General features: G+C 40.5%; 1 protein-coding gene across 1 annotated transcript; it reads left to right on the top strand.

Annotated features, from left to right (window-relative positions):
- The first annotated feature begins 14,378 nt into the window (after window positions 1-14,378).
- LOC145813316 (uncharacterized) lies at window positions 14,379-15,164 on the top strand. Its single transcript, XM_082908603.1, has one exon. The coding sequence runs from the start codon at window positions 14,379-14,381 to the stop codon at window positions 15,162-15,164; it is 786 nt and encodes a 261-aa protein (XP_082764729.1).
- Window positions 15,165-15,849: the final 685 nt, after the last annotated feature.

The following is a 15,849-nucleotide window of genomic DNA, read 5'->3' as shown; positions in this document are numbered from 1 at the left end:
AAGTGATTAGTATCACAATGGGTTTGTCTCGCTTGATAGAGACTTAGATGTAGTATCATATGCTATGTGCTTAATTGATAACATGCTTATGTGACTATGTGGGTATGGGATTTAGTTTCTAGGATGTTGATTGGATCCTTGGGTTTCTGGGAGTCTTGTTGGCAAAGCACTTGATCAATGCTGTTTCTAACCGGAACTCTAGTAACGCCTCGGGACTATCATTATCCGGAAATGAAATTCGTAAGTGCTTATGTGTTTATGTGCTTACGTGGAATGAATTACAGTTGTCCATGCATTAGGACGTGAGTGTTTAGTTTCGGCACATTTATGAATGTGCTAATGTTCTGTGTTACCTTTATTAGGATGTCAGGACGAGGAAGAGGTGCTAGGCGTGGTAGACCTGCGAGGCAGGAAGTACCGTTACCGGGTGAGATTCCGGCAGTACAGGAGGGAGTTGGTCAGGCCAATGTGGCCGAGCCAGTGGGTCAGCAGGCTATGGGTGCCTTGGCCAGAGAGATAGCAGGAGCTTTGGGTATTCTTAGAGCTGGGAATCAGGCCGCTGAGGCAGGGCCTTCTTTCTTGAAGAGGGAGTTCTTCCAGTCTAATCCGGATGAGTTTATTGGGGATCCAAAAGAGCCACTGAAGGCTGGCTAGAGCAAATGAGTAAGACGTTCGAGATGCTTGGCATCGAGGACGGAGCACTGAAAGTGACCTTGGCATCCTTCCAACTAAAGGGAGATGCGGGTCAATGGTGGAAGTACGAGAAGGCTCGTGTTGGTGGTACTTGGGAGGCGTTTATAAATGCTTTTCAGGAGAGGTTTTTGTCTGCAGCAGCTAGGGAGAAGCTGAGGGATCAGTTTAGCCGGCTTAATCAGCAGGGCTTGTCAGTGGCCGAGTTTGAGGCTACCTTTACTAGTCTGTCCAGGTTCGCACCTGAACTGGTGGCGTCTGAGGAACGCCGTTGCTATGAGTTTGAGCGGAAGTTGAGGCGAGGCCTCAAGTTGAGGGTTGGTGGGTCTTACATCCGAGAGTATAGACACCTAGTGGATGCTGCAGCTCATATGGAGCTCATGATGCAGGAGGAGGATGAGGGGCAGAGAGGCTCCAAGAGGAGCCAAGATGGTCAGGGTGATGGCAGGAGGCAGAGGGGTTCTAACCCTCAGCAGTCGCAGGGTGGTGTTACTAGATCGACCTTCCCAGTGCCGAGCGCAGGCTCCGGGAGAGGTGGTCAGGGGGAATTCACCTGTTACAAGTGTGGCCAGTTGGGTCACAAGGTTTCTGTTTGCCCACAGAAGGGTGGGGGTCAGAGAGCTGTTTCTTCTTCAGCTAGACCGCAGAGTCAGAGTTTGGGCAGGGGGCAGCCCTTGTCTTGTTATCAGTGTGGACAGCCTGGGCACCTGAAGAGGTTTTGCCCGCAGTTGAGTGCCACTTCGGGAGCGTCTGGTTCTAGGCAGACGCAGGGTTTTCAGCCAGCTCAGTCTGTGCAGGCCTCGAGGGCCAATCCGAGAGCTTCGTCATCCCAGTCTGTGCAGCAGTCTTTTGCTCCGAGAGGTGAGCAGGTAGACCAGGGGCCTACGGGGCGCGTGTATGCTGTTACCGCGCAGGATTTAGTACCGGCTCCATCAGTAGTGAGAGGTACTTTTCTGTTTTGCAACTCGGTTGCTAGTGTGTTGATAGACATGGGTGCATCTCATTCTTTTGTATCTGCTGCATTTGCATCTGTTTTGGAATTGGAGTTAGCACAGTTAGCATCTCCTATTTGTGTGGTATCGCCTTTGGGTGGTGAGTTGATCCTGAAACAGGGTGTTAGAGGATGTGATATAGAGGTCGCCGACTATTGGCTTCCTTTTCCGTTTGTTGTCATGCCCATGAAGGGTTTTGATGTTATTTTGGGTATGGACTGGCTATCGTCATACCGGGCTGTTATCGATTGCTACCGCCAGAGGGTCACGTTATGTACCTTGAGCGGGGAGTGGTTCCATTTCTTGGGAGACCGGGTTGGTAGTGTTTTTCCACCGGGGTATGATTCGCGAGGGCGAAGTGAGCTTAGTGGTCTACTTGCTAGCTTTGAGAGTAGTGAGTGTGTTGAGACTCAGATTGTGTTGCCGAGGGTGGTTTGTGAGTATTCGGATGTTTTTCCCGAAGATCTTGTTAGTTTGCCACCTCACCGAGAGATAGAGTTCTCTATTGATTTAGTGCCCGGCACGGCGCCGATTTCTATGGCACCTTACCGTTTTGCTCCAGCAGAGTTGGTTGAGTTGAAAGTTCAGCTCCAGGAATTGCTAGATAAGGGCTTTGTTCGCCCTAGTGTTTCGCCGTGGGGAGCACCGGCCCTCTTTGTTAAAAAGAAAGATGGTGCCTTGAGATTGTGTATTGATTACCGGAAGTTGAATCGGGCTACGGTTAAGAATAAGTATCCTATGCCCCGTATAGATGATTTGTTTGACCAGTTGAAGGGTTCCCGTTGTTTCTCTAAGATAGACTTGAGATCGGGTTACCACCAGTTGAGGGTCAGGGAAGAGGATGTTCCGAAAATGGCATTCCGTACGCGGTATGGCCATTATGAGTTTCTGGTGATGCCATTTGGGCTTACCAATGCACCGGCAGTCTTTATGGACTTGATGAACCGGATTTTCCGGGAGTTCTTAGACCGATTTGTGGTTGTCTTCGTGGACGACATTCTTATTTATTCGCCTTCTGAGGAGGAGCACGAGTTGAGTTGCTTAGAGCCCATAGGCTGTATGCCAAGTTTGGGAAGTGTGAGTTCTGGCTAAGGGAAGTCAAATTCTTAGGCCACGTGGTATCCGGGGAAGGGGTGTCTGTTGATACATCCAAGGTTGAGGCAGTGCAAGATTGGGCACAGCCTAAGAGTGTGTTTGAGATCCGCAATTTTCTGGGATTAGCTGGGTATTACCGTCGGTTTGTGAAAGATTTCTCCAGGTTAGCGTCACCGTTGACTAGACTGACTCGGAAGGGAGTCAAGTTTGTGTGGAGTGAGACTTGTGAAAAGTCGTTCCAAGAGTTGGAAGTTAGATTGACCACCGCTCCGGTGTTGATTATTCCGGAGAGAGGATTGGGTTATGCGGTTTATTGTGATGCCTCACGAGAGGGTTTGGGTTGTGTGTTGATGCAAGAGGGGAAAGTGGTAGCTTATGGCTCACGTCAGTTGAAAATACACGAGAAGAATTACCCCACACACGACCTAGAGTTAGCAGCAGTGATCTTTGCCTTGAAAATCTGGAGGCACTACCTTTATGGTGAGAGGTTCGAGGGGTTCTCGGACCACAAGAGTTTGAAGTATCTGTTTACACAGAAAGACTTGAATTTGAGGCAGAGGAGGTGGATGGAGTTCATCGAGGATTATGATTTTGAGTTGCACTATCATCCGGGAAAGGCCAATGTTGTGGCCGATGCCCTTAGTAGGAAATCCATTAGTGATGTAGCTAGTATAGCCATCCGGGAATGGGAGATGTTGGGAGCACTTGGCGAGTTTGATTTGCTACTGGGCGAATCTGTTGCGGCTGCGGCCTTGTTTTCTGTTGTTGCGCAGCCTACACTTGTGATTAGAGTGTCAGAGGCACAGAGAGGTGACCTTGAGGTAGAATCCCTCCGAGAGAAGATCTCCAGTGGGAAAGTTGAGAAGGGTTTGACGGTGTATCCTGACCAGAGTGTGAGATACCGAGACCGTTTGTTTGTACCGGAGTCTTGCCGAGAGGAAGTACTCCGAGAGTTTCACCATTCGCGCCTTGCGGTGCATCCGGGAGGTACTAAGATGTATCAGGATTTGGGTCGCCAGTTTTGGTGGCGGGGTATGAAGAGAGATGTGGCGGTTTTCGTATCGAAGTGCCTTACTTAGCAGCAAGTGAAGGCCGAACATCAGAGGCCAGCGGGTTTGTTGCAACCCTTGCCTATTGCCGAGTGGAAGTGGGAGCATGTCACTATGGACTTCGTTGTAGGTCTTTCGAGGACTCAGCGGGGTAGTGATGCTATTTGGGTGGTTGTAGACCGGTGGACTAAGTCGGCGCACTTTATTCCTATGCGCGTGAGAGATTCGGTGGATCATCTTGCCGATTTGTATATTCGGGACGTAGTGAGATTGCACGGGGTCCCAGTGACGATTGTCTCAGATAGAGATCCTCGTTTTACTGCTAGGTTGTGGCAGAGTTTGCAGAGTGCCTTGGGCACTAAGTTGACCTTTAGTACGGCTTATCGTCCTCAGACTGACGGGCAGTCCGAGCGTACTATTCAGATCCTCGAGGATATGCTTCGGGGTTGTGTCCTTGACTTTAGCGGGACGTGGGAGAGGCACTTGCCCTTGGTAGAGTTTGCCTACAACAACAGTTTTCAGTCTAGCATCGGTATGGCACCGTTTGAGGCCTTGTATGGCCGACCGTGTAGGTCTCCAGTTTGTTGGGCCGAGGTGGGTGATGCACCTTTGTTGGGTCCAGAGTTGGTTAGGGAGACGACGGAGAAAGTTGAGCTTATCCGTAGGAGGCTTGTTACAGCCCAGAGTCGGCAGAAATCTTATGCTGACCGTAGGAGGAGGCCTTTGGCGTTTGAGGTAGGTGATCATGTCTTTCTGAAGATATCACCTAGGCGAGGCCTGATGAGATTTGGGAAGAGTGGGAAGTTATCCCCTCGGTTTATTGGTCCTTTTGAGATCCTTGAGAGGATTGGTGAGGTTGCTTATCGGTTAGCCTTACCGCCGCAGTTGTCCGGAGTGCATGACGTGTTTCATGTGAGTATGCTTCGGAAGTATGAGCCAGATCCATCACATGTGTTGGATTGGACTGATTTAGAGGTAGATGAGGATGCCTCGTATGAGGAGAGACCGGTTCGGGTCTTGGATAGGCGGGATCAGGTCCTGCGTGGCAAGACCATTCCTTTGGTAAAAGTCTTGTGGAAACATCACGGAGTGGAGGAAGCCACTTGGGAACGTGAGTTGGAAGTCCGAGAGAAATATCCGGACTTGTTTGTAGATATGTGATCTTGTATTTAAATTTTGCATTTTGGTGAACTTAAGAGCTTTTATATATGTCTTAAGTTGTGAAACATTGAAAATGTTTGGTTTATTGAAAGTATGTTTTGGGAACTTGCCTCATATGGAAGTTAAATGTGACACTATATGTGTTGAATGTATTGTTGAAATTGGAAAGATAATGCGTAATGTTAATGCATGTTGAAAGTACATATGTTGTATACATATTGTGAAATGCCTCTTGTTAAAGGGATGGGATGACCGGTAATGGGTCGGATTGTTGAATGTTATAGTGTAACATTGTTTAAAATGGAGAAAAACCTGTTTTTGAAAATTTGTGCTCAATTTCGGGGACGAAATTCTTTAAGGGGGGGAGGTTATAGCGATCCCGGGTTTACCCTTGTTGTACAGAGATCCGGACATGTGTCCGTGGATGTTGAAAGTTGTTTATTATCTTGTTTGCATCCTTTTTACTTCGCTTTGAGTTGTAGGATGTGTTAGGCAGGTTTGTTACAGGTTGGTTGTGTTTGGGAGCCTAGTGTTGCTGCCCAGATTTTTGGACCTTCGCTCGAGCGAGGAGTTCGTCGCTCGAGCGAGAGTTGAGTTTGTGTCTGGTGGGTCGAGCCAGAGTGGCTCCGCTCGAGCGAGCGCTTGCACCTGGTTCTGGACCTGAGAGTTGTGTTTCTTGGCTCGAGCGAGCTTTTCTTGGCTCGAGCGGTCTGGTTTGCTCTTCGCTCGAGCGAGAGGTCTGTCGCTCGAGCGTGCTTGTGGTTGCAGACCTGAGGGTTTGAGTTGTTGGCTCGAGCGAGCATTCTTTCGCTCGAGCGCACTTTTGAGTTTTTGGCTCGAGCAAGAGCTTCTTGGCTCGAGCGAGAGTTTCTGTGTCTGGTCGCTCGAGCGACCAAGTCTTCGCTCGAGCGAGCGTGTTTTATATCAGCGGACAGTAGCGATTTTGAACATCACTTTTTCACCTTTTCTTTTTATCAAACCCTAGATCCGAGACCCTCTCTCTCTACACTTTTACTCTCTCTAAGAATTGATCTCCCTAGAGTGTGAATCTAACCTAGGGCCTTTGTTAAAAAGATAGAGGGCATTGAGAGCTTTGTTTTAATCTGAAAAAGTTTGGATTTGGAGCACGTTGGTCTTCGAGTCTTCATCTCCTTTTTGGCTCAAACTTCGAGGTAGGGATATCCTACTCCTCTCTATGGATTTTGTCTTTAAATTTTGGTATTTTGAGATGTTGGGGTTGGTTTGGTAATTTTGTGAAAGTTTGGGACTTTTGTGCAATTTTACAAAAGTTGGGGTTTTATTCATAATAAACCTAGATGCATGTTTGGAATAGAGAAATGGCATAAATGTTAAATCATTGATGAAAATGGGACCTAAGGGTTGAAATGTTAATTATGGGAATTAACCTAATTACATTGTTTAATTAATTGGGATAATTAATTGTGAGAAATGAGGAAATGAAATGTTGATTGAATATCCATTTGTGCATTTATTTTCTGTTTAGAAATAACTGCTTTGGGCTATCGGTGGAGGATAGTCGTGATTGTTGTAGACAATGCATGATGATTAGGCAAACTGAAACTAATCAATGAAGTGTGTCATGGAACCTGACGGTTGATAGAATACATTAACTATATATATTGAGTGATTGTATATAGAACCATTGTGTTTGTATACGTTATGTGTAGAGGAGGAGATGGGGGATGTACTCCGCGGTTTAGGGGAAGATAGGGGATGTACCTCTAAACCGGATAGTGTTGGGAGAAGATAGGGGATGAACTCCGTAGATACAGCTCATATGCTTGTCTAGAGAAGTGAAGATAGAGCTTATATGCTTATCTTTGCGATGTGTGGATATAGCTTTTATGCTTATCTGTGGATATTGTGGTTATACATATCTGTTGTAGAATGTGGATATAGCTTTTGTGCTTATCTGTGGATATTGTGGTTATACATATCTGTTGAGAATGTGGGTAGTGCTTATATGCCTATCCGTTGAAAAAGGGAAAATGAAAGGAAACTTGGACTCATAAGTCGTATGACATAAATATGTGATTTATGTGATTGTATCAGTGTTGGCCATCTATCAATTGCTAATATTTTAGTCATTATTCATGGTTGGTTTAGTGTATTTCTACTGGGCTGTGGCTCACCCTATATGGGAATATCATTTTCAGGTGCAGGAAGCATGCCACCTCCAAGGACATAGCTTGGGAGGCTAGTGGCGGACATAATGTTGTCCTTTTACTTTTTGATGTATTACATGTAAATACAAGCCAAGGGCTTAATGTGTATGAGTTAGTACTCTTTTGTTGTAACCAAGTGTTAACTTGGAAAGCTGTAAGCCTGTAGGGCATTTGCTTTTGTTGTTAACATGTAATACTTTTTGTAATGAGGTTCTGAGAAATGAAGGAATGTGGAACTTTTGAATATCAATGCATGTCTTATTTGTTGGGTTTAATGTTATTATTTTGAGGGCGTTCACTACTTTTTGTTCACTACTTTTTCTCTTTTCCCTTGTAAATCCCTACGCAAATCAATAAAGAAAAAGGAAAGCGGACTCTCCTAAGGTGTAAAGCTCGCCTAGTGACCAATGTAAAGGAATATCCAAACACCAGCCTAAAGAGACATAATTTTTAAGCAACAAAGCCCGCATTAAATGAATAACTGCAGCCTAGTCTCGGTAATAGAACATTTTCTAAGCTAGTTAGAAGGCTAAATGAAACTGCACAAATTTGATGTTTGTCGCTTTTGTTTTTCTCTTTTGGATCTTCCATTTACATTAATCTTTTTTCATACTCTTTATCACTTTTGGGAGTAAAATGACATTTTAGTCCTTTAATAACACATTTTCCCCCAATCTAAAAAAATAAATAAATAAATAACACATTTTCCCCTCTATTATTTGTTTTTGGATTTTTTTTTCATTTCAATCATGGTGTCACAATCTCTTTTCTAGCTTCTTTTGATTTTACCCATAACTTTATCACATAGAATTTTCAATAGTGAGATTTTGTAACGCCCTCAAAATAAACCCATAAATCATGCATTCATTACATCCATAAACTTAAGAGAATAAAACATAATGCCATTCATCAGAGTATTCTTACAAAAGATATTACATGTTGACAACAAAAGTAAATGCCCTAAAGGCTTACAACTTTCCAAGTCAACACTTGGGTTCAACAAAAGTAGAGTTCTAACTCTTTACACAAAATACGCCCAAGGCTTGATATACATGTAATATACAAAAGAGACAACAAAAGAGCTATCAGCCTCAAGCCTCCCAAGCTACTTCCTTGGAGGTGGCATATCACCTAAACCTGAAAATGATATCCCATATAGGGTGAGCCAACGCCCAGTAGAGATATACTAAACATAATATGAGCAATAACTAAAACATTAGCATTTGATAAATGTTTAACCAATATAAACCAACATACAGCACTACCCAATTTCATAACAGGTATGTCCATGTTTCATTCCATTTTTCCTTTACTTAACAATTTCGATTTATGAACATGGCTCAGAACCTAGCCATACAATTCCCATGAGACTACGGCTCATGTTAAAAACCTTTCTAATATCAAAAATTTAAATGAGATTATAACTCATGATAAAACACTTCCATAATTCGCAATAGATATACATATTTGCTGTATCAATGTCATATTAAAACACTTCCATACTTCATAAATGATACACAGATTTGCTGTATCAATGGAGTCCATCCCCTATCTCCTCCCAAATAACATCCGGTTTAGGAGCCCATCCCCTATCTCCTCCCAAACCGTGGAGTACATCCCCAATCTCCTCCCACACAATACAATGTATATAAACAATTATCATATACACGATCAATCAATACACAGATTCGATGTATTATTCCAACCGTCATATTTGATGACATATTCAATGGATTAGTTTTAATTCACCTAATCATCATGCAGTGTCTACAACAATCAAGACTATCCTCCACCGATAGCCCAAAGCAATTATTTCTAAACAGATAATTAATGCATCAACAGATAATTCATCAACAATTTTCAAAAGTGAGCGATTAATAAATCTGACTCCACCATTCCATCTCATATTAAGCTAATTTCATCATTTCCAACTTAATTTCATATTCCCATAACTTTCCCAAATTAATTATATAAATTAATTCATAACAAAAATTAGGGCTTTTGTTCCTCTTTTCTCAATATTGACCCAAAGGCTCAAATACCAACAATAAACAACAATAACCCCATTTGAGACCCCAAATACACATGCACTGGCCCAAAGAACAAAAACCCCCTTTTATTCAATTTGAAACCCTAACACCCAAAATTACCCAACTTCAACATTAACTCAAAATGACCAAAAGTTTATGTCAAAGATCATAAAAGTGAGTAGTAATCCCTACCTCAAAAGATGAGACCAAATGGAGAAGATGAAGAATTTCGAAATGCTCCAAAACCCGAGATTTTTGGATGGAAATGTAGCCCAAGCCAAGCTCTACACTTTTTACAAAGACACTAAGGTGGAAGATCACTCATACTAGATCAAACCCTAGAGACAAGTTGAAATTTAGAGTGAGGAGCTCTCCAATGGAGGTTTTGAAAAATTAGAGAGAGAAAGAGTCAAAGAAAAGTGATCCAAAAAGTCACTTTTTGGACTGTTATAAAAGTCGCCCCGCTCGAGCGTCAGACATAAACTCACGCTCGAGCGTCAAAAGTGCCGCTCGGGCGCCGGATGCGCACATCCAGAAGTTTTGCAGTCGATAGTCCCCGCTCGAGCGTGAAAGTGGACGCTCGAGCGTCCAACAACCTGCAGAACAAAATGCTGAGAGATGAATAATCACGCTCGAGCGTCAAAACTCCCGCTCGAGTGGAGAAGCAACAACAAAGGGCCCGCTCGAGCGTCAAAAGCCCCGCTCGAGCGTGAAGGCCAAAATCTAGGCATCGACTTTTGGTTTCTAAACACAACCAACCTGCTCTTAACCTACCCAACACAACCCAAGACTCAAATATAAAGAGTAAACGATAAAAATGAGAATAAGACAACCACACACTCACAGAACCAAGTCCGGAGTACAATAAACAAAGAAAGGGAAAACCGAGATCGCTATAGATTTCAACAACTGACGCAAGATTAAAGACTCATGAGCAGAACGTACTCTTATGTCAATAAACAAAACTTGTGAAGATTTTGGTAAAACCTAGTTTTATACCAATGCAATCCTTTTTAAAAATAAAAAATAAATAAAAATAAAATAAAATAAACAATAACAACAACAACAACCAAAAGTTGTATCTCATGTAGTAATGACTTTCGAAATTTAATCACTGTCAAAAAATTTAAATGCACTGCCTATAAAGTCTGTATAAGGATTGTTCTTCAAATTTTAAGGGAAACTTACATGTAGATCTTAATAAGTGGACTTATTTTTTAATAGATCCTATGATAATGAATGACATTTTTCACTAACTGTTAATTTTCGGAGAAATTTTGGAAATTTTGTCACAAAAAAAGTCATTAATTATAAATTTTAGCGACAGTTTAAAAAAATTGTCAACAAAAAAGCACTAATTTTTAACTTTCAGAGACAATTTGAAAACTTTGTCATATAAAAAGTCACTAATTGTAATTTTTAGCAACAATTAATAATAATTGTCATAAAAAAAGTCACTAATTATCAATTTTTAGCGAAATATGCACCCAAAAAAAAAAAGTCACAAAAAATTATTTTTAGTGACGACTTTACTAAGACTAACTTTCAATAGGACTTTATAAGAATTAAATCAAACTATTAGGACCTTTTAGTAATTTATCTTAATATGTTTTCCTATTAAACCAAAGCATTGGTAACCACATCTTAAAACAAAAATGTTTTGGAGTTTTAATTTGTGAGCTCTAATAGCTCTAATGTGTGTGTGGGCCCATCTGAAGTGATGTTTTGGGCCTTTTCTTTTTCTTTTTTCTTTTTTCTTTTTCTTTTTCTTTTTGACTTTCCACCTCAGTAGAGCTCAATTAGAGCTCTAGTTTTAGAGGGACGTATTATTGCTGCATCTTAAAAACCTGTACAATAAACAAGGAATACTATTTAGCTAGTGTGAGATTATGATGTCATTTGGGATGTGGGTTGGGTTAGCTTTTTGGCTAAATTAGTCAAAAAAAAAAAGATAAAATATACTAAAAAATTAATAAAACAAAATGTCATATCCAAACCATTATCATTTCATTTTTTCTCACAAAAGTTAAAAAGGTCAAAAAAAACCAATCCAAACAAACTTTTTAGTTAAGGCTAAAATAGTCAAAAAAAATTAAAAAACCAACTCAACTTCCCCAACGGATATTAAACAACTTTTTATAATTTTTTATTTTATTTTATTTTATATGTACTCTTAAAGTTTTTTTGAATTGCATCACTAGTAAAATTTTATGGGCCAAAGTCCATGAGCTCATGAGAAGTGAAAAGGAAGTCTATGGAGTCAAAGTCTGGACCCATTAAAAGAAAGTCAGACTTCATGCCTTTGGTTAAAGAAATCTATGGAGTCAATCATTATATGGATATATTAGAAGATAGAGGGAATTACTTTAAAAAAAAATAAATAAACAAAAAAAATGAAAAAAACAGAAAATAAAAACAAAAAAAAACATTAATATGGAGGGGTGTAAGTGAGACTTGTACTTTCACAATTTTTCATTTGCACCTTATCATAAATTCACTTGTACCCCTTATGTATTTGTAATTTTTTTTTTCTCTGCTCAACTGTTAAGTAATTCTCCCTACAAGATATCTCAAAGTAAAGATATTGTGCTTAAGGCTACAGACGAGTCGAGTTGAACCAAATTTTTTGGTGTTGAAACTTGTTTATTTAGAATTAATCAAGCTCAAGCTTGAGCCAAATTCAAGTCAAACTTAAACGTTAAATATTTGATAAACTCGAGCTCAGTTTGAACTTGCTCAATTACATAAACAAGCCAAGTTCGAACTCGAGCTTGAAAAAAAAAATTATACTTAAATTAATTTACTTATTAAGATAAATAAATATGAGAAAAATATACAATAATGCTAATATTAATGATAAATTTCTTCAATCAAATATGTAAATTTACACAAACATTAAACACAAATAAAAAACTCAAATTTATTATTGAAATTTATTTGATATATTATTAAAAGTAAAAATTAATTTCTTTTTTCTTTTTTTTTTTTTCATGTTTGCGAGCCTTATTGAGCTGAGCTTGGGACTACTCGTATTCGGCTCAATTAATAAACGATTTTAAAAATCAAGCTCAAACTTTAAACGAGCGAACTTAAACTATTCATAAACAATTCAGTTAGTTTACAGTCCTAATTGTGTTGCCCATAGATCACGCAGTACGTGGTCAATATGGTGCCATGTTATTTTGAGTTAGTATTATAATTATTTTAATATTAATTTTAGTTATTTATTTATTATGTGTTATTTTGTTGTGTAATTTTTATCCGGCGTTCAATTTGTATCAAATTAATCCCTTTACTCTAAAATTTTAGAATATGTCATTTTAGGTTGTGTTTAATTTATGGATTTGAGAAAAGATTTGAAAAAATAAAAGGAAAAATAAGTGAAATGTGAATAAAATAAAATTACATTTTACCTACGTTTCACACACATTTTCTCTTTCTATTTCTAAATCTTTTTCCAAATCCATGAGTCAAACATGGCCTTAATAACTCTTTTGAATCAAAAAATTGCCAGAAACACACGGATTATGCTTTTGAAAGTTAAATAAGAAAATATGGCAAAAGGAGAAACACACACCTTGGTATTTTTGCGGTTAAGGTCCATCATGGCAAAAGCAAATTGCTTGATTTGTTGTAGTGCCAGTCCCACATTCCTGTAGTGATCCCGATTTTGAGCCGGTCAACTTCGGGGGTCGAGTTCTTCACCAAAGTTGGTTATCACCTCGAGGGCTTCATTGTGTGCGGTGGAGATCGAGTTTTGACATCGTAAATTTTGGGGTTTCATCTTAGATTCTCTTCAAAACTTGAGGTAGGGATTTTCTTTGAGTTATATATTTTTTTTTGCAAGATCTAGATGATTTCAAAATCATCCTTTGAAAATGACCTCTTGTTCTTTTAAAATGATCTTATAGGTTTTGATCTTCGTTGATTGAAGAAAAGATGATTTTGGAAAGTTTTCTTTCAAAAGATTTGAGTTGTATAGTTTTTGTGAGAAAACCTAGAATTTGGGGATTTTCTTTAGAGACTGAAAATCCATAAATGATATTGTTATATTTATTTTGTGTGTCAAAATAAATGGATGTTTGAAGAATTTCTTATTTGTATTTATATAAATGATGAATTTCAAGGAATATGAGAATTATTGTTCATTTTGGAAATTATTGTTCAAAACGTTGAAATAGTCTTGAAATGACTAATTGTTGAGGATACTTGAGAAGAGGGAATCGTACTATTCCTTGGATGATGAATTGGGATAAAAGTATTTATATTTTATCTTGTGAAATTACATTGAAATGAGAAACGGAAATTTTGATCACAATGGTAGTATTATGTGGAAGAATTGTTACATTGTATTGATTGTTGTTGCATTGACATATCAATTCATTTGATTACATTAAACTTTGAAGTTGATTCAAAAACCTGCATTGAGAAAGAAATGTTGAGAAAACAAGTTTTCATAGAATGGTTTTGGGGTAAATACGTTGGTAAGTCTTGATAGGTGGTGTAGATGAAATTGAATAAGTTGGCCTGAGGGTCCGGGGTGAAAAACCGAAAACCTGCGCGGATAGGTGTTGAGCCTTTCAGTTAATACCAGTACAAATGACAAATTGATAGTACTAGTATAGTCTACTTGCAAACACCGACCTAGGGATTACCAGAGCCGTATTTACTGCCCTTGAAATAAATTGTTAAGTTTTGACAAATTGATAGTACTAGTATGTTGTTTGTGCTTGTTAAATTCCTGGAGGTCTTATTAGAAGGATACTTGATCAATACTCGTTCAACTTAGAAATCTTGGTTTTTCGTGGGACGAATTTCATCGTAAAAGAATAGTCCGTATGTGTTTACATGACTGAGTGCTTATATGGAGTGAAATTGAATTGTGTATATGGTAGAGAAATATATGGAATTGTTGTACTCAAACGTGTGAGTCAAGTTACGAGCACATATGAGTTAATGTGCTAAATTATTTCTCTTATGTCCTTTATTAGGATGTCAGGAAGGGGTCAAGTCCGTGGTGGTAGAGGCGGGAGGTGTGATAGAGCTCGCCAAGGTGTGCATGAGGTACTGGTTCATGGAGTTCCGATACAAGAGGAAGGGATAGGCCAAGCTAATGTGGCCGAACCAGTGGGTCACATCGCAATAGGGACCCTAGCCCAAGAGATAGCAGGGGCTATGAATTTATTGAGGGTTGAGAACCAAGCCCAAGAGAACGCTGCAGGTTTCCTTACTCGGGGGTTCTTGCGGGCCAAACCGGATGAGTTCCTTGGTGGCCACGAGCCTAAGAAAGCTGATGAGTGGCTAGAACAAACTGTGAAGACATTCGCAATGCTTCACATTGAAGATAGTGAACTAAGGGTGACTTTAGCGAGTTACTATCTTAAAGGAGATGCGAGTCAATGGTGGAAGTACGCCAAGGGTTCAGTGGAGCCGACATGGGAAGCTTTTGTGATTGTTTTCCAGGATAAATACTTACCTCCCACTACTAGGGAGAGATTGAGGCAAGAGTTTCTGGACCTCAAACAAAATTTCATGTCTGTGGCTGAGTTTGAGGCGGCTTTTTCTAGTTTGTCCTGGTTTGCACCAGAATTAGTGGCAACGGAAGAGCGTCATTGTCTTGAGTTTGAGAAAAAGTTAAGAACCAAAATCTTGTACAAAATTGCTGGAAATATGATCCAGAACTATAACCGTCTTGTGGAGGCGGCGGCACATATTAAGATTACAGTGCAGGCGGAGGAGGAGAGACAACGGGGTTCAAGGTCTAGGGGCCAAGAACCACAGGGGGACTATAGGCAGAATAAGAGAAGCAGGGGCAACTTCTCATCCCAGTCCCAACCACAACAGTATAGATCTACTTTTCCCATGCCTAGTTCGGGCTCGGGAAAGAGTACACAGAGTGGCTTCTCTTGTTTTAAGTGTGGCCAACCGGGTCACAAAGCCTTTGAATGCCCACAGAAATGAGGAGGGAAGTTGATGTTACCACCACCACCACCACCTAACCGATCTCAAGGCCAGCCCCAGAATAAAAGTCAGGGGTTTAATTGTTTTCAATGTGGTCAGCCAGGGCAAATGAAGAGGACTTGCCCACAATTAGGAGGCGCATCAGGGTCGAGACAGACACAGAGCCACCAGCAGGCTCATTCTACACAGACCTCACGAGCTAACCAGGGAGCCGCTTCCGCTCAGTCGGTGTACTAGGCCTATGCTCCGAGGGAGGAGCAAGTTCATCAGGGGCCACAGGGGCGTGTGTATGTTGTTACCGTGCCAGAGCAGTTACCGGGAACCTCAATTATGAGAGGCATTTTTGTTGTGTGCAATACTTTGGCTAATGTATTGATAGATGCGGGTGTATCTCATTCATTTATATCTACTGCATTTGTTTCTGCATTGGGGTTAGAGGTGGCACAGTTAGCATCTCCACTTAGAGTAGAGTCACTTGTTGGGGGTATGATTGATTTAGACCGGGGGTGTCATGATTATGAGATAGAAGTTGCCGAGGGTCGACTTCCGTTTGCTTTTGTATTGCTAGACATGTCGAGTTTTGATGTCATTCTAGGCATGGACTAGTTATGTTCGTACCGAGCTGTGATAGATTGTTACCGTTAGAGAGTTACAGTTTGCACCTCAAGTGGTGATTGTTTTTACT

Source organism: Camellia sinensis, chromosome 15 (assembly GCF_055761805.1).
Source record: "Camellia sinensis isolate YWXY chromosome 15, ASM5576180v1, whole genome shotgun sequence".
In the NCBI taxonomy this organism is placed as follows: Eukaryota; Viridiplantae; Streptophyta; class Magnoliopsida; order Ericales; family Theaceae; genus Camellia; species Camellia sinensis.
Note: the sequence above shows the minus strand (reverse complement) of the source record. Positions and strands in the feature narration are given on the sequence as shown.